This window comes from Lutra lutra, chromosome 4 (assembly GCF_902655055.1).
Source record: "Lutra lutra chromosome 4, mLutLut1.2, whole genome shotgun sequence".
Classification (NCBI taxonomy): Eukaryota; Metazoa; Chordata; class Mammalia; order Carnivora; family Mustelidae; genus Lutra; species Lutra lutra.
In genome coordinates this window covers 72,220,144-72,243,164 of record NC_062281.1, presented here as the reverse complement: position 1 = coordinate 72,243,164, position 23,021 = coordinate 72,220,144, and the positions used below count along the sequence as shown (strand labels likewise).

The 23,021-nt window shown below is 39.9% G+C and overlaps 1 protein-coding gene across 11 annotated transcripts in view; it reads right to left on the bottom strand.

Annotated features, from left to right (window-relative positions):
• Positions 1-23,021, bottom strand: part of ASPH (aspartate beta-hydroxylase) — a 219,663-nt gene that overhangs the window by 180,743 nt on the left and 15,899 nt on the right. For 5 of the 11 annotated variants that reach the window (XM_047728089.1, XM_047728090.1, XM_047728092.1 and 2 more), the window contains exons 2-3: positions 2,337-2,486; positions 872-916 (exon numbers count right to left, since the gene is read on the bottom strand). In XM_047728089.1, coding sequence (XP_047584045.1) covers positions 872-916; positions 2,337-2,486 — 195 coding nt within the window. Of the gene's footprint in view, positions 1-871; positions 917-2,336; positions 2,487-8,281; positions 8,434-23,021 lie in introns of those variants that run through there. The other 6 variants (XM_047728091.1, XM_047728100.1, XM_047728097.1 and 3 more) reach the window with 4 other exon arrangements.

The window sequence follows — 23,021 nt, the reverse complement described above, 5'->3', positions numbered from 1 at the left end:
AGTAAAATGTTATCTTAAGGTTTTATCATCTAGGAGCACTGCCATGTTTAGCACTCCAAACATAAGTCAAACACATTCAATTCCTTAAAAAACATTCTAAAATCAACATCATTTAGAACCAGCACTGGACAGCAGCTGTGAGGAGACATCACATACAGCAGTGTTTTTAACAGCATCCACAGATAGAGCCATTAGTACTAAAAAACCAATCTGCAGCACTGTTCCCAACTCTTTAATAAGATGTAAGTTAAAACACTGCAGGAGAGCAGGCAGAACTTGTGGAGTATAGTGGCTATGCGTAATCTTTACCCTCCCAGAGCCCTCGTTCTACTTAGGAAAATAGTTAACCAGCAAAGTAGAGGTCCAGTATAAAAATCACACACATACACATTAAAAATAAAAATAAAGGGGTGCCTGGATGGCTTAGTGGGTTAAAGCCTCCACCTTCAGCTCAGATCATGATCCCAGGGTCCTAGGATCAAGTCCCACATCAGGCTCCCTGCTGCCTGCTTCTCTGCCTACTTGTGATCTCTGTCTCTCAAATAAATAAATAAAATTTTTAAAAATAAATAAAAAATAAAAATAAAAATAATTACAATAACAATAACAGAGAGATAAGGAAGTTATCATTTCTGTGGCTAAGAAAATATAAATAAGAAGGGCTGATCAGCAAGTGGAGGCGATCCATAGCAGAGAGCTCAAGTAACATTAAAAAGATAGAAAATACCATACTTTCTGACAAACTCAAAGGGGGACATTGGTCCTATACCACCTATTTACTCAGATGCAGGGTATAACTAAATTACTAGAACAAGGGTGAGATTTTAGAGACCAAAACAAGTAGACTTAAAATGTATCTCTAATAGCCTACCTTGAAGTACCTCCGATAAGTTATAACGGAAGTCCTTTGCTTTGGCTGCATGCATGTAAAAACACGAAAATTGTTAACTTGCCCTTAAAAGTACAAACACTTTAAATCTCTTCATTTGTCTAATAGATGTTCCCTAGCAACACAGCCTGTGTAAGTCAACAAAAGCACAGATTTCTACTCAGAAGTTTGTCTCCGAACTAAAATTCTTCCTTTATTACTCTATCATCTATCCAGAGACACTCCCGTTTAAGAAAAATGAAAAATTTCAACAAACAGCGGATTATCCATCAGCATGTTTTGTCTCCCCCCACCAAAAGATGGCTATAACCTAACATCTAGAGCAGAAGTGCAGGGTCTTTATGGAAGGCGGGGTGGGTTTTGATGCAACATGGTACATCTAGAGGAGCGTGTATTTTTTTTCAGTGACAGGGCCCATACTTTTCACTGGATCATTAGAGGAAGACCATGTATTCACAATAGCCAAAAAGTAGAAAGAACCCAAAGATCCACCACTGATGAATGGATAAGCAAAATGTGGTGTGTATCCATTCAATGGAATATTATTCAGCTGTAAAATGCAGTAAGTACTGAACCCTGAAAACAGTATGCTAAATGCAAAAAGGCAGACACAAAAGGACCCATATTGTATGATTCTATTTATAGGAAATGTCAAGAGTAAGAAAATCATAGACATAGAAAGTGTATTAGTGTCTGCCAGGAGAGGGGAAGGGGGGTGATGGAAATATTCTAAATTAGATCATGAGGAATATATTAAAAAGAATAAACTGTACATTTTCACATATTACGAATGATTTTTACGTTATGTAAATTTTATCTCAACTTTAAAAAAAGACTGTGACTTCGAAGTATGACTCCAAAAAGGATAAGGAATCATTAATGTAAAAAGTCATGAAAAACTGCAGTGATTATGGGGAGAGAAAAGGAAAAATAAGAGAAAGGAAGACAACTATCAGAAAAAAACATGGCAACCTCCTCAACAGCATACAGAAAACACCTACACACGCACGCACACACAGACACACTGATTCATTCCAACAAAGACAAAGGGGTGTGCTTCTAAATGCTCTCTAAGGTACGGTCTTGCAAATTGGGTCCTGACATAAGGTCAGTGGCTCATAATGTTTAAAATTCATAATATAATACAATGGAACAGAAATTATGCAGTATTGCATTTCCTAAGAGTTAAGCACTATTTGATAAAACTTTTCTTTGCGATATACATACATAAATACTAATTTTTATTTTTACTACAAATTATGTTCGAAGAAGCTGAAAAGCCACTACTCCCAGGGAACCCGGTAACATCCCCTTTTGTTCCTGCACTGTTGAGAACAACTGAAAGGCTACAGAACTTACCCCCAAAATAATAATAAATTTTTAAGATTACTAAAGGATGTCTTTCATGCTTACAAACTCAAATAAGAAACAATACTAAAATCCTTACCTAAAACTTCCTCATAATCAACAAGATCAAACCAGACGACAGCTACTGAAGTCCAGACGCCCAGCAATGCAATGACCATAAACCACGTGAAAAATGAACTTCCAGAAAGTCCTCCTTTCCTCCCGTTTTTGTGTCCTCCGTGCTTTGTCTCTGTTTAAAAAGAAAACAAACAATGTCATCATAGAAGAAGACATTTTATTGACCACCTCTTTTTGCTGAATTATTTCTCCAATAATTTGAAAGCACTTACAATGGTAAATCATTTCAAAAACAGTTTTCACTCAAATTCTCAAAACATGTTTCACAAAATAAAGATTTTTTTCCCCAAGATTTATTTATTTATTTATTTATTTGAAAGAGAGAGACAGACAGACAGGACACAAGCAGGGGGAAAGGCAGAGGGAGAGGGAGAAGCAGACTCCCCACTGAGCTGGGAGCCGGATGTGGGGCTGGATCCCAGGACCTGGAGATCATGATATGAGCTGAATGTGGACATCCCACCATCAGAGCCACCCAGGTGCCCCTAAAATAAAGATTTTGAAAAAGAAGCGATTCTACTTAGACTCAACACCACACATATAAAACTCTGACTCAGAAGTAATGAAAAAAAATAAATAAACCACTCATTGGCAAACGATTTTTTTTAAAATAAAGGTTGACATAATTATGTATATTATATGTAATATGCATATCTTTCTTCTAACTTCTTTACATATAACCTCCTCCAAAGTTCAGCGCATATCAACTTCATGAAGTCACAAAGAAATGTGGCCACGTCCTTTTCTCTGACCCATTTAGTTTCTGGAGAACCTTAAAAAGCCTGTTGAGGGCCACAGAAAATATCTCCCCCAAAAATGGCTCCATATTCTTAGAGAGAGAGAGAAGGAAGGAAGGAGACTATTTATAGGAAAGAGATCATGGAAGAAGAGAAGCAAAATAGTCCGTAAGTCCTCCTCCTTTACAAGACCCACTGGGACCTAAGGAAGCAGGAAAAGGCTCATCATTCACCATCTGTCTCAATGCAGGAAACAGCTTTGTATACTGTGGTCCACTGAGTATCATTTATCACATTTGCTATTCTTCTGGAAATAGGCTTCTTACAGCCAAAAGTAAACAAAAATAATCAAAGTCAAGTGAAACTGACAGAAAACGATCCACACTGTCCTTAAAAGAAAGGACCATTGCATTCAAATTTCTCTTGAAAGGAAACATAATGTTATTCGAAGGATATATCATATTCCCAAATGCACTTTGAGAAAAGGAAAAGTTAACAAGGAGATGGTAGAGCAGGACACTGTCTTCTCTTTGTTGAGCACGTGCCTGCATAGTTCAAAGTGCTCCCACATGCGTGGCGGTGCGTGACCCTCACAAGGGGCTGGTCAGTGTATCTCAAGAGTGCATTTCTGGATGTCTGTATGGAACAACTCTTTATCCAGTGCAACTGTCCCTCACACTGCAGGCCAGCTGGCCTCCCTGGCTTCCTTGGGTCTGGAAGTTAAGTAGCTCCCCGATGATGACAAACAAAAATACTCCGAAACTCATCCCAGTGTCTCCTACAAGAGTGGTGCCTAGTTCAGAACCATTGAGGGTAAGGACAAGAATCATCATCCATGTTTTATAGAAAAAAGATTACGTGGTTTACTCAAGTCCCAGGCACAAGCCGGGCAGGACTAGGAATTAACCCTGACTTCCCTGGTCCTGAGTTCCCTGACCCATGTGAGTGGGCCAAGTTACATGACTTTGAGAAAGCTCACTAGCTCTAATCTAGAACCCGCTTTCTCACCCCTAAATCCAGCTCTCGTTACAGAATACTGATAGTAGTATCCAGTGGCTCAAAGCAACTATACTGCCAAATCTTCAGGAAGAAAAAATGAAATGAAATTCTTCTTGTTAAAAAGATATGTAGTTTTTTAAACAAATCACTAGTTCAACTTTTCAAAAGAGGTCATAAAAAACTAAATCAGTCTGAGAACGAGTCAATGTGTGCGTATACACACTCAAATACTACATTTTATCTAGGTACCATTATTTAAGTCTGTAAAAATGTGACTAAGACAAATTTCATTCTTAACGAAAAAGTCAATTTCTCTTTCTAATGTTCTTTAAATATTAACAGACCTATCAGAAAGGGCCAGATTTATAGTCATAGGGTGAATTCACAAAAGAATACTTAACCAAATAACATATGACCATCTAATCTGTTTCTAGTAAGATCTATTATTAGCAGTCTTCTAAAAGCTGGCTACACAAAATCATAACGTTTACATTAAAAAAATTCTTACTGGGTATAGATTATAACGTTGCATATTAAATCCACTTAAAACAGGCTTCACTGTTTCAGTATCTGAACACAGCCAAGGGAGGGGGAGACTGGGTGAAAACTTTGGCAATGTCAATGGGGGAAAATAATGATTTCCAATACTTCTATGTGTCTTGAGCATAAAAACTATAAGAACAATATAGAGCATCACTAAAATTTTAAAAAATAAAAGAAAAAAGTGGGGACAGGGCAGCACCACAAATTCACTAGCAATTCACTAGCAATGGGTTTAATTTGTTAAAACGCTGACGCATAGGAGATATTTTTCAATGCTGTATTAAAAAAAATCCTTATTTCTGGGGTGCCTGGGTGGCTCAGTCGGTTAAGCAATCAACTCCTGCTTTCAGCTCAGGTCATCATCTCAGGATCGTGAGATAGAGGCCCAGGGTCAGGCTCCACACTCAGCACAGAGTCTGCTTGAAATTCTTTCCCTCTCCCCCTGCCCTCCCCACTCATGCTTGCTCCTTGCCTCTATCAAATACATTTTTAAAAAACCCCTATTTTTATATAGCATATAGATATATGCATACATACCTGTTTATATAGAATACTAATTACAATAAGAAAATGCCTTCTGGAATATCTATTTACCTCCAAATATAGATTGATAATTTAAAATGAGCTTGTAATGAAATAGCTAATGAAATACAATAATTATCTGAATTCAAAGTTCAAGTCTATCTCCATTTCTCTTTCTTAAAGCAGAAATGGAAGAGGAAAATTTCTACAATTCTCAAAAGGAAAGACTCATTTATCCAAATTAATTCAGCAAATACTCATCTAAGTTATGGACCTGCAATACCAAATACCAAAATTTTTTTTTAAGTTACATAAATGCATGCACCACAGCAGAGACCAGGAATGGGGGGAAGGGGAGCAAAACACAGTAAAGAATATACTTTTGCCTAGAATCGACTTACATTTGTTTTAGACATTTCTAACAACTCTGATCTAGTATACTAACATACTGTACAAAACTAAAGAATATACCTTAAAGACAACCTCACCTATAGGAGTTCAAGCAACAAAGTGCTGCTGGAAGGAAGGCCTGTGGGAGGTATGAAAACCAGCAGCAAGAGCAAAAAATTTGAAAAATTAAATGGCAGGGGGTGACTATGATTGATGCTTGTAGGCAAACCTCAAACTGTCCTTAAAATAATCTTGGGGCACCTGGGTGGCTCAGTTGTTAAGCATTTGACTTTGGCTCAGATCATGATCCTAGGGTCCTGGAATCGAGCCCCATGTCCACCTCCCTGCTCAGCAGGAAGCCTGCTTCTCCTTCTCCCACTCCCTCTGCTTGTGTTCTCTCTCCTGCTATTTCTCTCAGTCAAATAAATAAAATCTTTAAAGAAAAAAAAAGTAAAAGATAATAATCTTAAATTGCCCTTAAAGTAATCTTAAGTACAAGGGAATGATGACCTTCAGATTGAGTCTGTCATTATTATTTTAAACTGTTTAAGAATGCAAAAAAGATATAATAAATCTTAGAAATATTTCTCATTTACAGTACTATTTACCAAACAAATTTATCACTTTAAAAGATGAATATCAACAAAAGGGTAAATAGCTAGAATATGAAAATATTAGCAATACTATATCTATCCTTTCTAATGTCAAATAAATTGTCACTCTAGTATTATCAATTTTATTGCTGTTAATATTTACTAAGTCCACAAAGGAACAAACGGTAAATTATAGAAAGGATTCTTTCCGAAGACATGTCTGTTAGGGGAACTTTTTATTTGACACCAAATAATACTCCTGTGATGTGTCACTTTGTAAATATGGCATACCTAGGCCCAAGGGGCAGATTATTTCCTGTCCAATTAACTGAAAAAAGTATAATAAGATAAACATTTCAAAAGAGTTTAAAACACCCTAAGCAAACCTTAAATCCGCACTTTGTTCCAAAGGTATTCTGGAGCAATGTCTAGCAGTTTAACCCTATTTCCTAAGATCAGAATAAATCTAAGAGTCTTCATTTCATTTTCTGACTCATTATTTGACCCATAGTCCTAGGGATTAGTCAAGAAGATGTTTTAAATGGGGTTAAGAATATGGCAAGAACTACATGATTCATTTTTCTCCATGTTGACCCGGCAGAAGTAATGACCTCCAAATCAGAAAACTGTTGTTACATACTACCCGACACAGAAAATTACCACAGTGAGCAATGAAATGTGTCTCTCTACAAAATGTGGGCTAGGGACAATAGGTCCTTTCATTTATTTGGTTGAGGAAAAAGAAAAGAGAAGATACAACCCAGCACCTGGACAGGAGGCAGTCACTTACTTAATTGGGTTACAAAAAACTAAATTACAAATTAACCATGTCTGAGTTCTGCTGGTAAGTCTATATTTATACATAAACCCCACACTTTTAAAATTTTAACCAAAAAAAAGCACAAAAACTGTCAAGCAACTCATCAAACTGATTATTTTTTCATGTTCAAAATGTCAGCATTTGGGAGTCCAGAACTGTTAACAGTAAGTACCGCCTATCTTACCTCACTCACTACACAGATGATATAATCCTCAGAAAAGGGGAGAAATGTCTTATAAAAGAACTCAAGATACATACCTCAAATTCTTCGTCATGGCGACATGAGGTACTTTATCAGAACAGTCAAGTGACCCATTCTAACCATTTACTCACACCGATGTTCAGAGTAGGAATACTCATATTCTCTATACTAATAATAGACTCCTTCCACTGGCCACTTAGGCAGCTGAGAGTTGGAAGCTGTCTGAATAACATCTTTTATTTTCCTTAAATAAAATTTCAACATAATGAGCAGGATGGGAAGGCTATAGAAACCTGGGGTCTTGAGATGGTGTTTTGCTTGTGAACATATACACCACAGCAGAACTATGGTAGTTTTTAACCAATCTAGTAGGGTTATCTAATGTGACAAATAAAAACAGAAATAAAAAGCCCAAAACAAATTGAAAAACAAAGCAAAACCATAATGAGCTAATGTAGCTTAGTTTCAATTAAGTGGAAAGAGATTCTCACCCTACAAAGCAAGGGAAAAAAAACAAAAAACAAAAATGTAAATTTGATACATTGTTAAAGAACATTTGTAGTTAATAATCCCATTTTAAAAACAAAAACAAAATGAAATTCTATTGTCTTTACTTCCCATATAACGCCCCCTTCCAAAAATTTGGTCAGTTTCCACATATGGTAAAGTCTGAGTCAAGCTTTGCTTAAACCAATTAAATGTGCTCGCTAATACAGGCTGAGACTCACACAGGCCTTAAATTTCCTATAATCTGAGATCTGAATACACACCATTCTTTAAGTTCACTGTAATTATAAAACCAGGGAAGGCCATTCATACATTTTTCTGAAGTTTGTAAACTGCGGTCTCTGATAGTACAATATACGAATAGATATTTTAAGACACCAAAACATATTCAGATTAAAGACAGATTACTCCATGAAAAATTTAGCTACCATAAGAAGTTGATGTCTCCAGTAGTTTAAAATAGAAAATGCAGAAGATGTGGTCGAAGCACTTAGCCAAAAATATTTTTAAGAGTGCGCAACTGAAAATAAAGCTAAAATTTGCCAGCTAGATCCTAAACCAGTTTTAACCCAAACAATAAAAATGCACCTTTACCTTCAGCCATTTTGGTTGCTTTAATCCATGAATAATACAGATGGAAGACAAAAACCAGAGCGTTATCAGCAGGCCGAACACCCTTCCCTACTAGAGCTTGAGCCTGGCCAACTGCTCCACAGGCAAGGCCTCTAGAACTGAAATTGGACCTGACTGCAAACTCTGCTCACCAGTTATTTTTAGAGGCCTCTTTCTCATGGCCAAATACTGCTAATCACTCAGGCTGAAATGCTGCTAACAATGCAATAGCCTTTCTTTCCCACTTATGGGATTCCTCTTGGTTGGTCCTGTCTTCCAACTCCCAAACTCTTAAAAAAAAAAACAAAAACAAAAAAAAAACCCATTTTGGAGAAAAGGAAATGGAACAAATTGTGCTGCCAGTTTTGTTTTCTTGGGATCGGTCTTCAATGGTTTCAGCCCAACGACCAAATCATTCAAAACTGAAACAAGTCTTGCTGTAACATGTGGCTCCATGCCCAGGACCAGCTTGATCTAGCCCTTCAGAACCTAATCAAATGCTTACATGAAAAAGACCATGACTTAGTTTGTGTGAGTGAAACAGAACACTAAACAGTAATAAATTAATTAATGCTTTTAGAATTCTGATATGTAGACATTACCATCCCAAGTCTAATTCCTCCATATTTAAAAAAAAAAAAAAAAAAGAAATTTCACTAGAGAAGGAGGGAGAGGGAACTGAGAATGAAAGCATGCAGGGATGGAAGGGAGGAGAGGAAAGGGAGGCTGGGAGAGCAAGAGGGGACAGGGAAAGAAGAAATCCTTTAGCATGACGGCAGTGATCGAGGAAACAGGACCTCAAGAGAAGGTATTGGAAAGAGAGTGTGCAACTACATTCTGATTTTTTCCACTTCTCTCCACTCCCAACTCCAAATCATCCCTTCTGTGAAATAAAACCAGCCCAATGCTACCACCATTTATCCACTGATTTAAGATTAGCAGTTCACAGAATTCATCAGAGCTCTGATTAGTGTATATAATTAATTCAGCAACAAATAGTATCCAGAGCAAGGCAGCAGGCTTCCAAAATTATTTATTATGAGTGTTTAATATTTTCGGTCAAATTGAATGCTTCACCTGCAAATTAAACATTTAAATGGTCTGAAGAGGAGTCAGCAACATATGGTCCCAATATTTGACTAGAAACAGAGCAAACAAGGCATCAGGGCCAACTAAACAAAACTGACAAGTGTCTTAGGTGTCCTCTGACCAAGAGCCATTTCCAGTTTCCCTTTCCTTTCCTCAAAGACCTGTCCTGCTGAAGTTAGGGCTTGCTAAAACTTACATAATAGTGACTCACTTGTTGACAGGGATTTAAGATGACTGCCATCATGCAAAATTTAGTATTTTTGGAGGCTTTCCTTTGTTTTATTGTTTTCAGAGAGAGGGTGAGTGACAAGAGACCTGTCCCGGGGCCACAAGAAACCAAGCCACTATACTCACACGGGGGAGGGGCATAGCCTGTTTCAGACTTAAGGAACCCAATTCGATTCCTGGCTTCTTCACTAACTTCGATTTGGGGAAGACATTAAATTTGGGGGCCTCAACTTCCTTGTCTTTAAAATGTGTCCTGGCATAAATCAGGCATGCGAAATCAATGTTTGTTGAACTCATCCAGGCAACGCATGACCAATGAACCAATCATTGGTTCGAACCAATCATTGGTTCGAACCAATGGTGCGAACCAAACAGGACGCACACACAAGCCTCCATGACTGCCCAAGCTGCTGGGGTTCCTTCCCTCCCATCCTTCCCTCCCTTGGCCAGTGCCAAGCCAGCTGCATCCCAATTACAGGTCTGTGGCCAACGCTGAACTGAGACAGAAGTCACACCTACTAAATCCGCATATACACCTCATCCCTGAAGCCTTTTAACACAGCTCCAGTGATACCCCCTTGACAAATCACACACATTTACACAACCTTCTCCTTCACATTTTACAAGTTTTGAAGTTTTTTCATAAAATGTTTTCCCTCCTTAGTGTCACAATAATGGCATACCTGTGTATTCTAGATAGCATGATTAGGATAAATCTGAAATAACATTCAATCAATCACATTCCTTGAAGAAAAAGAAATTTTGAATTGTAACTACCACTTACAAGAATAACAACTTATTGGGGTGCCTGGGTGGCTCAGTGGGTTAAAGCCTCTGCCTTCGGCTCAGGTCATGATCCCAGGATCGAGCCCGTATCAGGCTCTCTGCTCAGTGGGGAGCCTGCTTCCTCCTCTCTCTCTCTCTGCCTGCCTACTTGTGATCTCTCTCTCTGTCAAATAAATAAATAAAATCTAAAGAATAACAACTTATTTTATGACAGGAAATGTTTATGAAAAGTTTAAAAATAAATACATGTGCATACAGTGAATCGTGTGTTTAAAACCCTAGCAATGACAAAGTTATAAATGAACCAGTCCTTGTAATCACTGCTGGGGCTAATAGCAAGTTCGTAGGTCCAGGCAAAGACCAAACATCTAGCATGGGCTCTGAAACTATTATTATCAGCCTGATGCCACTGGAGACCAGAAAAGCCAAGTCTCATGTCCACTAAGTCCAATCTCTATCTGCTTCCAAAACATACTAGGGGAAACCCATCAGACAGCTCACGGGTCACACTGACTACTTCCCTCCCTGCACCCAAGCAAGCTATCACTGGCACCAATGGTTCTCACCAGCACACTGGAGTCACCTGGAGGGCTTGTCACAACACAGAGTGTGGGCCCACCCCCCAGAGCTTCTGAGTCAGTAGGGCCTGAGAATGTGCATATCTAACAGGTTCCCAGCCAGGCGATCGGGTGCAACCCTAATTCTCAAGGTCTGGAAGAGGAGGAAAAGAGTTCTTGCTTTTACCAATTTCTAGACCATCACTTCCTTACCACCTGAAAAAGAAAACAACAACAAAACCCTGCTCGTCTGTGGCCCATGCCATCCAACTCTACTACCCTCCCCCTCCCTTGTCACAGTCATGGACAACCTCCAGTGCCCTTGCCCCTCAGTGCCGTCTTCACCTCCATACTCCATACAACACCACATGACGTCAGTATCTATCTGTGTGGCAAATATGACATGTTCTCTTTCGTTCCTTCATCTCCCGTGATCCTGTTCGCCTCCATCTTCTACCCACCATTCATACTTATATCCCTACTGTGGATCTTCTTATAAACCCACCTTAATTCACCTTCCTAATCATATCTCATCCTTGCTGAAATATCTCTAGCTTTCCTGGTACAATCATCCTCATAGATCCTGCAACCCTGCTAAGAAAGCTCTGTTTGCATGACCCCATCATGAGAACTGCAGGATACTGTAAGATACCAAAAATATATTTCTTAAATACACATACACACACATACCCCTCTTCATGTATGTATAGTCTCCAAAGCAAATGTGAGCAACTTTTACCACTTGAAACCTGATATTAAATAGCCAGTATTATAGACATAACAAAAGGCAACTCAGCAGACAGTGAGTAAAAATCTCCTTAAACACAGTGCCCCCACTCAGTGCTGGAAGATTTAGATTGTGCCACCCACTCGGATCATAACCCTCCCACTTGTCCAGCTGGTTTACTCAACAGCTTCTTCTTGGATCCTGTAGTTTTCTTGTTTCTGCCTTCTTCTGAACCTCTCCTTGCCTCCTGCCTTTACATCTTTCCATATCCATCTTAAGAGTCCACAGTTCAGGGGCGCCTGGGTGGCTCAGTGGGTTAAGCCACTGCCTTTGGCTCAGGTCATGATCCCAGGTCCTGGGTTCAAGCCCCACATCGGGCTTTCTGCTCAGCAGGGAGCCTGCTTCCTCCTCTCTCTCTCTGCCTGCCTCTCTGCCTACTTGTGATTTCTCTCTGTCAAATAAATAGATAAAATCTTAAAAAAAAAAAAAAAAGAGCCCACAGTTCATCAGTGAAATCACTCCCTGACTCGCTAAACCCCTTGTCCCTCTATCCCTTCAGGGCACGCATCCGCCATATCTCCCTGGATGAATTCCATTATTCTCCCTCCCTATGACTAGAAGGGCAGCGAGGCACACCCAAGGAATTTCCACAGACACAGTGGAGCCAACCCCAATCAGCTGTCAGGGCTATGTGTCAATCCTGCCCAGGCTCTAGAACACTCACTCTCCTGCTCTCCACGAGGGCTATTTCCAACATCTCTGCCCCTAGTCTATTTTCTCATACTCAGAAAATGTCAGCGCCTCTTACATCACAGAGAACAGAAGCCTCAGCAGGAAACTCTCCACCGCACTGCCAACCATCACTAACCTCCATTCACCACCTCTATTCTCTGCTTTCCTCCCAAGCCCTTGGCTCCCTCACTCTGCTCATCTTTTCACTCTCTTGTACCCGCAGCCACTCAAGCCCAGAGCCTGCCCCTGCTCTCTCTCCTCCCCGTCACAGAGGACATTCTCAACAGAGCTGTTACTTCCCTGCTTTCACTTTCTGGTGGCCCATGATCCGCACTAGCTTCTGCACAGTACAGTTGCTCTGATGTCATGCCTATGACTTCCAGGTCACCGAACCCCATGGAACGTTCTCAGTCCTCATCTTACTTGCCCTCTCAGAAGACTTCTCCCTCCTTAAACATTCTCCTTCCTTGACTTTCATTGCTTCAGAATCATCTGGTATATCTTCTACCTTTCTGGCCTAATTCTCAATGTCCTTTGCTAGTTCAGTCTCCTCTAGTTGACTTTTCAATGCGGAAATTCTGTATGCCTTGGTCCTATGCCATCTCCTTAGTTGACTTTGAGCCACCCTCCATATGGCTTAAATTCTCTCCTCAAAGGAGAATATCTGCCCACTCAATATCCCATCTGAATACTTAACAGAAACCCCAAACTCTGCATAAACACAACTGAACCCACGATCTTTCCCCTCTCCTTTCTAGCTGTCCAGATCTCAGAAGCACTCCCATCAAACCAGCTGCTTAAACCAAAAACCTGGGATTCATCCCTGACTTCATTCTCTTCCTCTTTTCCCAAACACCCAACTCTCAGAGTCTGATGCACAGACACTGACACAAATGGGTTACAACTATGCCAGAGTACAAATTCCCCTCAGCCCCTGGGTCATCCTTGTCTATTTATCACAGTATGATACTTTTTAAAAAACCATCTATACGTGCCATGACATAAAAAATGGGAAACTGTGTCTCAAATCACCCATCTTTCTGTCTCTCTACTGAGGATGCCCAAATCCTCACTACCATCATCTCCTAGGCTACCGCAATACTTTAACATACCTTTATTGTTCCATTCAGCAGCCACAATACTTTTTCTTTTTTTAAGGATGTATTTATTAATTTGAGAGAGACAGAGAGCGCGCATGTGAGTATGCACAGGGTGGGGGTGCAGAGGGACAGAGAGAATCTCAACCAGACTGCCCTCTGAGCACGGAGTCTGACACAGATCTCCATCCCACGAGCCTGAGATCATGACCTGAGCTGAAATCAAGAGTTGGATGCTTAACCAACTGAGCCACCCAGGCACGCCCACGATATTTTTCTTTTCCAATCCAATTATATCATTACCCTCTAAAAACCCCTGAATGGCTTCACACTATTCTCGGGATAAAATAAAAACTATTGATGTGGTCTACAAGCCCACAGCCTTGAATAGGCCCCAGCCTACCACTCTGGCTTTCATTTTGTGTCATTTCCTGTAGCTGTGTAAGTTCCAGATACAAAAACCAAAAACAAACAAACAAACAAAAAAAACTCACCCCACTCTGGTCCTGTCGCAGGGTCTCTGATAGGCTATGCTCTCTTCCTGAACATCAACACTGGTGGACCACCATATATTTTTCCCCAGCCTAACTACCTCCTGCTTGTTCTGCTTAAATCCCACCTCTTCAAGGAAGCCTTCCCAAAATACTGTGACAGCATTTTCTTTTTCTTTTGTTTCTCTCTTTTATTATTATTATTTTTTCATTATGATAAGTATATTCTTTAATCCCCATTTCCTATTTCCCCCATCCCTCACCCACCTCTCCTCTGGCAACTATCAGTTTATTCTCTATAATTAAGAGTGTTTCTTGGTTTGCCACTCTCTCTTTTCCTTGGCTCATTTGTTTTGTTTCTTAAATTCCACATATGAGTGAAATCACATGGTATTTGTCTTTCTCTGACTGGCTTATTTCACTTAGCATTATACCCTTTAGCTCTATCCATGTTATTGCAAATGGCAAGATTTCATTCTCTGTTATGGCTAGATAATATTCCATTATATACATATACCACATCTTCTTTATCCATTCATCTATCATTGGACACTTGGGCTGCTTCCATAGTTTGGCTATGCTAAATAATGCTGCAATAAGCATTGGGGTACATATATCCGTCTGAATTAGTACTTCGAGGGTAAATATCTAGTAATGTGATTACTGGATCATAGGGTAATTCTATTTTTAATTTTTTGAGAAACCTCCATACTATCTTCCAGAATAGCTGCAGCAGTTTGCATTCCCACACAGTGCAAGAGGGTTCCTTTTTCTCCACATCCTCACCACCATTTGTTGCTTGTTGTGTTCTTGATTTTAGGCATTCTCACAGGTGTGACGTGAGATCTCACTGTAGTTTTGATTTGCAGTTCCCTGATGATGAGTCATGTTGACCATCTTTTCATGTGTCTGTTGGCCATTTGTACGTCTTCTCCGGAGAAGTGTCTGTTCAGGTGTTCTGCCCACTTTTTATTAATTGGAATATTTGTTTTTTGGGTGTTGTGTGGAATCAATTCTTTATAGATCTTGGATACTTACCCTTTATCAGCTATGTCAGTGGCAAATACCTTCCCCCATTCACAAACTGCCTTTCCATTCTTTTGATTGTTTCATTGTGCAGCAACTTTTTCTTTTGATGTAGTCCTAAAGTTTATTTTTACTTTTATTTCTCTTTCCTCAGGAGACATATCTAGAAAAATATTGCTATGGCCAACATCAGAGAAATTATTGCCTGTTCTCTAAGGATTTTCATGGTTTCAGGTCTCACATTCAGGTCAGGTCCTTAATCCATTTTGAGTTTATTCTTATGTATGGTGAAAGAAAGTGGTCCAGTTTCCCCAACACCATTTGTTGTATATTCATTCCTGTGAGAACACTTTCTAATACGCTCTCATGGTAGTATGTACTTCTTCCTAAAATTACTTCATTGGTATTTAGTTCTTAAATCTCTTTCTTCCTCCAGAATGCAAGTTTCATAAAGCCAAGGACCACATCTGCCTTGTTGATTACTGTACATTTGCCTTATACCTTATAAGAACTCCATAAACATTTGTTAAATGCATAAACTCCTTCTCAAATTCTTGATTATTATATGAGTAATCAAACCTCTTTCTGCTAACATGAGAAATAAGGGTGCAAAGTTTAGTCCAACAGATGCCACGTCACTTCAATTTTCCTCCATCTCCATGAGTTATGTTAAAATTAACTCACAATAGGAAAAGACTTACAAATAGTTAAGAGAAATATTAAAAAAGAAGCTCAGTGTTCACCAAACACTGGTCATGAACTCAAACTGGTCTGTGAGCAAGTTTTCATTGCTTTGTGTCAGAAAAACTCCTCACTGATCCATCTTCAGTGACTGTCACCTATGTTGAACATAAGAAGGCCCAAGTTGGAAGGACACCACAGCCCCATGCACCTGGCCCCACGGTCCGATGCCTCACACTGCTCTCCTGACTAACCCCATACAGAAAAGACACGAGTGGCTAAGGGAGTGACAAGGGGTATTACAATTTAGTAAAACAAAACTGAGAAAGTCATTTACATTTTCACCAGTATAAAGGAAACTGAAATATTAGCCGCACCTATCTATAACAGCCTCCCTTTATTTTTTGGAACCTTTATTACTCTTTGGAACCCCAGGTTGAGGAACCACTGTTCCAGGTACACCTGTGTTTGTGTTCTGGATTCAGTAGTTCTTTTCAGCAGTGATGAACACAGGTCCATCAACCACCTTATGGATCTGTGATTTACCAAAGATCCATTAGTGAAATGCTAAAATCATGATATAAATGGTAGTGAACTCCAAAAACTCATTCCTCCCACCACGTCCAACAGGTTAGTGCTTTCAACTTAATTAGTTCTCCCTACAAAGGACTCGAGAAAGAGAAAACACTTGAGGGAAAAAGCACTCCTTGGCTAATCAGTCATCTGTATGTGGGTAAGAGTTATTAGTGGTGGTCAGTTACTATGGAGTTCAAAATCAGACAGTCTGCTGCTGAACTGGAAGTAGCAGAAGGTATAAAGAAAACTGAGTTGAGGTGTCCACTCAGAAACTCTGAGGTAGTGAAAAGTTGTTCAAGCAAACAAACAAAAAGTTCTTTTTCCAAAACTAAAAAGAGTAACATGAAAAAAAAGCCTAGTCCCACTCATTTAACTCCAGTAGTGAGGCAATGAGACCAGGTCACAAAGCCAACAGGTATGACCACAACTGATTTGCAGCTGTGTCCCCAAAGGCTTTTTGACCTTAACCACTTTAGAAAGCAAAAGATCCAAAGGTGTCCTTCCTCACCAGTTTCCACTTCTAGGACAAAAGAATTCAAGATTTATGATAAAGTGTCCTATAGATGCAAATGTGAAGAGAGGGAAGGGGTATATGAAAGCCCTAGCACAAAATACAGTAGATTCATGTGTAAACTGCAAAATATACGGATTTTAGAGTCAAATTATTAGAAAATTATAGGCCAAAAAACTAGAAGAGGCAAGGAGGGCACTGCCCCAAAGCAGACCACATAGAGAGAGGCCCTCTTGCCTCACTGCTAATAGATAAGAAACTCCGCTTTGGAAGTGAGATCTGATATAAACCAAACAGACTAGAACAGGCAGAGTTGACTGGCATATTAAGGAATCGGCCCCAAAGACAGTTAAGAGCCTCTGCCACCCACGGACTAATCTAGTCCAGCTAAGCACAAGGACTGGAAGAAAATGACACTGTCTATCATCACCCTGTCGGAAAAAGACTGCTAAATGAAACAGCTACAAAACGTGGATGCACGTATTAGGGCAGCCCACGAACACCTGCCACTATTTGACCATTCTGCGCCCCCCAAATGGCTATTTCATATGCTTCAAAAAAAAAAAAAATATGAGTCATTTCCCAATGTTCTATTATGGAAATTTTCAAGAACACAAGAAAGCTGAGAGAATTTTACCAAGCATACCCATATACTGTGACTTGGCTTCTACCACGAACATTTTATTACAACGCTTACGGCATGTCCATTCATCCCCCCACACCCATCAACTAGCCTACGTTATCTGTATAATACAGCTCAAAATGAACTGCAGACATTGGTTCACTTCCCCTAAGTGCTTCAGCTTCTATATCATAAATTGCAGTTTAATATTTCTTTATCGCTTTTAATGTGCAATTTACATGAAACGAAATGCTCTAATTTTAAGTGTACATTCCGAGTTTTCACAAAAATACACACTGTGTACCCCAAATCCCTGTCAAAACACAGAACATTAACACCACCCCTAAGTTCTCTCATAGCCCTTTCCAGTCACCTTCCTCCCCAACCCCAGAGGCAGCCTCTTTGTTTTCCTTTTTTTCACTGTAGGTGAAAAAATTCTTGAAATTTCTTAAAATGGCATGGCACCATATGTCCCTGTTTGTGTAAGGCTTCCCTCCCTTCACTTTATGTTCCTGAGAGCCAAGTACGTTCTGTGTAGTAGCAGTTTATTCTCTTCTGTGGCTGGGTAGCATTCCTTTGTGTATCAGGCCGTTCTGCTACTGGCAGAAATCTGGACGGTACCCCATTTTGGACTATTACAAACAAAGCTGTTAGGAATATTCCTATACAAGACTATTGGCTGCACATTAGAAATACACACCTGCATTTCTCTTGGGTTAAATTACTAGAAATTGCGGGATCACAGCCCGCGTGTACATTCAGCATTATGCCAGATCTTTCCCCAAGTGGTTCTACCATTTTATATATGTATTGAGAAGATAGGAGAGTTCTTTTGTTCTAGGATTTTGCCAAAACACTCGGTGTTGTCAGTCTTCTTAATATTGGCCATTCTGGTGAGTATATAGTTGTATCTCGCTGTGGTTTAATTGGCATTCTCCTAAGGAACAACGTTTGAGCATTTTCTTGATGTACTTATTGGCCATTTATCCTCTCTTGGGAACTGTCTGTTCAAATCTTTTGCCTATTTTTTTATTGTCTTTTCAAATTGAATTATAAGAGTTCCTTGTATTTCCTAGATACCTTCCCTTTAATAGATCTATGTTACAAAATTTTCTGCCAGGCTATGACTTTCCTATTCATTTTCTTAAAGCATCATTTGATGGGTTAAAGTTTTTAATTTTGATGCTATCAAAATTTTATTTTTTTACTTATAACCAAACTAGAAAATCTAACTTAACTTTAACAGGGCTCCCTGCTTCATATTCTGAAATGGGACATCTATTCCAGCTTGTGGACCTGCGACAATCACTGACAGAAGCCCTGTCACTAGCTCAAACACTGTGCCAGCGAGAAGGAAGGTCACAGAGTCAAAGACCAGGTCAAAGACATGATGTCAACTAAATGTCGCTTAAGGGTAGGTATCACAGCAAGTAAAAGCAAGAGAGATTTTGATAATTTTAAGGAATGTCTCCATTAGCTATGATGAGTCACAAAAAAAATTCTAAGCTAGTTCTTCTCCCCTCAAATTCAACTGGATGGGATAAATCTAATTCCTCTGCTACCTGACAGCCCTGCCAAACCCCTTAACTTTTTTCAAAAACTAGTTTACTAGTGTATTTGTTTGTTTCCCCCAACTTTTCATGACCCACAAATTTAAATTACCAGACCACTGAAGAAATCGAAAAATTTCTCTTTACTGTAATCTTCACATTGAATGCATGGTAAAATCTTTAGAAAATCACAAAAGGCAACACGTTTTACAGAGAAGGCATATAGTTTACCTCTGAGCCTTGCGGGGGCGGAATATAATTTAATGGAACAAATCCTCACGTAAAATAGACATCAAGAATTCAAAGGTAGGCTGGAGGGTCAGTTTAAAGTCATTATTGGAATAAATTAGGAAAATCTGAATATGGACTTTAGGTTAGGTAACAGTACTAAAGCAGTGTTAAATTTCTCAAGTGTGATAATTTCATTGTGATTATGTTGGAGCATATCCTCATCCTTAGGAAAAAAGTTGAAGGATGTTAGTATGACTTAAAGTATTATGGGGTAAAGTATTATGATTTAACTTTCAAATGTTCAGCAGCAAAATGAATAAAATGATGTGTTTTTCTAGAGAGACAAATAGAGAACACAAAGGCATCAAAATATTAACAACTGGTGAATCTAAATGAGCTTTTCTTGTAACTGTCTTGAAGGTTTGAATATTTTCATATTAAAAAATTAGGAAAAGACAGATTTCCAGGCCCAATCTAGTCCTAAAGAACCACATGCTCCTGGGGTGCCTGGGTGGCTCAGTGGGTTAAAGTCTCTGCCTTTGGCTCAGGTCATGATCCCAGGGCCCTGGGATCGAGCCCCGCAACGGGATCTCTGCTCAGTGGGCAATCTGCTTCCCCCTCTCTCTCTATCTGCCTCTCTGCCTACTTGTGATCTCTGCCTGTCAAATAAATAAATAAAATCTTAAAAAAAAAAAAAAAAGAATCAAATGCTCCAGAGGGTTAGGGCTAGGAATCCGAAATGTCAAGAGCTCCAAGGTTAAGTCATGACTAGATTCTGGGTAAGTAAATAAAAGCAAGTAAACAAACAAAGGCTTCAAGTTTTAAAGATGCTTCTGGAGACAACTAGAAAAATCTGAATATGGAATGTATTTACATAATTTCTTGTGTTGGAGAACTCTATTGTGTTTCTGTAGGACAATGTCCTTGTACTTAGGAGATAGATGAGGAAGTAGTTGAGTTAAATTGCTTTGATGATCATAGCTTACTTTCGAAGATGCCCAAAAAACGAGAGAGGAAAAAGATAAGTGGATAAATACACACCTGCACAGCAAATATGGCAAAGTGCTAACAGCTGGTAAATCCAAAGAAACAGTACACAAGCCTTTCAATGTACGAAGCTTTTTGCTGTTATATAGGTTTAAAAGTTTCAAAACAGAAAGAAAAATATAAAAATAAAAACAAAAATAAACTGGTTTTATAAAAGAAGATCCAAGGAGCTAAGGGTCAAGTCCTAAATGAAGTGGTAATGAAAAGGACATGAATACGGTCACTGGTCTCAAACTTAACAGAAACCCAAGAGAAAGCTCCTGCTACTCAATGTCTCCCACATGCAAGTTCTGCTCACAGACCTCCATCCGCTTGCAGGCCAGTTTCCACCAGTTTCTGCCTCAAATGCACCCAGGAGAGTAAACCTAACTCCTCTACCACCCAGAAGCTGCTCAAAGCCAGGGAGATGGAGATGTCCCCAAGGGGGACCCCACAGTCCAGACTAGTCAGCCCCAGCGTTTTCACCCCTTCCTCCTCCAAGGGCCTCACAGAAAGCTCTTCCTCCTCTGAGCAGTCTGCCATCACGGGCTCCCTAACAGCAGCCTCCTTCCCCCCCATCTGAAGCCACCATTCCAGACGCAGCCCACCCAACACAATGGGATTTTCACCTCCCTCAGTCTGGTTACTGAGAACACAAATACTGAAGGGGATTCTTGTTTGTCACACACACCGCACACGCAACACCGCACACGCAACACCGCAACACCGTACAGGCCAACTCCCTCTGAGACTAAAAGCAATTAAAACAACCAAAACACAAACAAAATACTAGGCCTCAAAAACAAACAAACAAACAAACAAAAAAATAAAACACAAAAACAAACCAAGATATAGTATCTACTACTTCAAGTCTCTCCCAGCTTGTCCTCAAGGGTGAGTTCACTTGCAAAAGCGAGCTAACTGTTAAAGTCTACCTTCTGAGCCAGGCCATTCTTCTGCAGTGAGTCTTCCCTCCTTCCCGCATTCCCGTCCCCTGAGAGCTCAGTGCCACCCATGAATTTACTCTGCATTAAGTGGGCAGGGCTCCCTTCAAGTTGACACCAGCCCATTAAAATCAGCGCTCTGTGGGAACTGTTCCACAGTCTGGCTGTGATTCAAACCATATAATATGACCCATGTTTTGCCATCTTAGGCACAGGGAGATTTTCAGAGATGGTGTAAAAATACCTTGATGAAGTCAGGAAAAATATCAACATTGCGTCCTGACCACTTAGTCTAGAAACCTTATTAAATGTACAATTAATTTTTGTTTTCCTTTTTAAACAAGTTGCACTTAGTAAACCTATAGTGTCTCCTTAGTCTTCATTGCTTTCTTTCCTATGCACTTAAAAACAATCTTTAGGGCCCTGGGTGGCTCAGTTGGTTTAAGTGTTTGCCTTCAGCTCAGGTCATGATCCCAGGGTCCTGGGATCAAGTCCCATATCCAGCTCGCTGTGCTGGGAGTCTGCTTCTCCCTCTCACTTTCCCTCTGTACTCTCAAATAAATAAGTAAAATCTTAAAGTATAATAATAATTTTTAATATGAGAATTTGCTAGGGTTGACATGAGACATCAGTTTAAGTGGCCTTGAATCTACCTTTCTTTAATGGAATGGGCCATTTATCTTTCAGGTATCTTTGCCATTTCTTCCAATTTTCATGATTCCCCAAAATGTGACTACCCAGAAAACTTCAGCCAGAGTTGTAGATTTGAGTCTTAAAAGCCTCAGATCATTCTCATTTTAGTCTTCCTTTTCCCTCCTCCTTGATCATGCATAGCTTGTTCTTTCAACAAATACTTAACTGCTCTGCAGCCCAAAGGACAGCGACAGTCCCAGTGGCTTGGTGCTGGACTGTTCTGCTCTATTCTCTCCCCACTGAGTGTGGGGCCTGGAATGCAGGAAGCCCTTGTTAACTTCACTGGACAATTTACAAGGGATTCCCACTAAAATCTAAAAATATAAATTACTCTTTGTCCCATCTAAATGGTAAAGCAAATGTAACATACATGAGCATTTTAAAAAAACCAAACCAAACCACACAGTGGTGGTGGACAGGCTGGTTCTAGGTGAGGGACAGAAACGTCCAGGGCACGTACAGCTGGAACCCCATCAGCTTCATCATTTGACTGCCCTGCCCCACACTTCAAGGCTGTCCATGCTGTCCTGATCCTGCCCCAGTTCAAAACCAAAGTGATGGTCAATGTCATCTCATCACATGTTCAGAGATGTCCTGTAACTCTCCTCTTGCTGACCCATTTTGCTCTAAACTCCCTCCACAATCACTTCCACAGCTCCAGCTTCAACAAATGCACCCCCTTCCCATGACGGAGGTCACCCAGAAAAAAAGTCACCAAGCACCCCACTGTCCTGAGCTCAGGTGGCACTGCAGCGAACACTTTTCAAATACTGGTCTTTCGGAGATATTCCAGAAAAACCCAGTCTGTTGCTGACAGCCCACGAGAATAGAACCCAAGAAGATCAGACTAGCTAAGAGGCTAAAGTCTCAACGCGCTCTGCAAAGTATAGAGAAACTGATGTTCAGGCAGAAAGCACAGGTATGCCTGACAGGTGCTGTCCTTCTGATCAGGTTGAGTATCTCCTGGAGCAGTGGGTAAATATTTTTATTACCGTCTTGGATAAAAGTATTACCCTTAAACAGAACATTTCTGGTCAACATAATTCAGATCCACAAAACAAAGCACTTTTAACTCTATAAGCCAATACCAATTTTAAGGCACAAAGTAATAAAAATCACAGGATGGTAAATTTTAAAAGGCTTCCGCAATTTTCT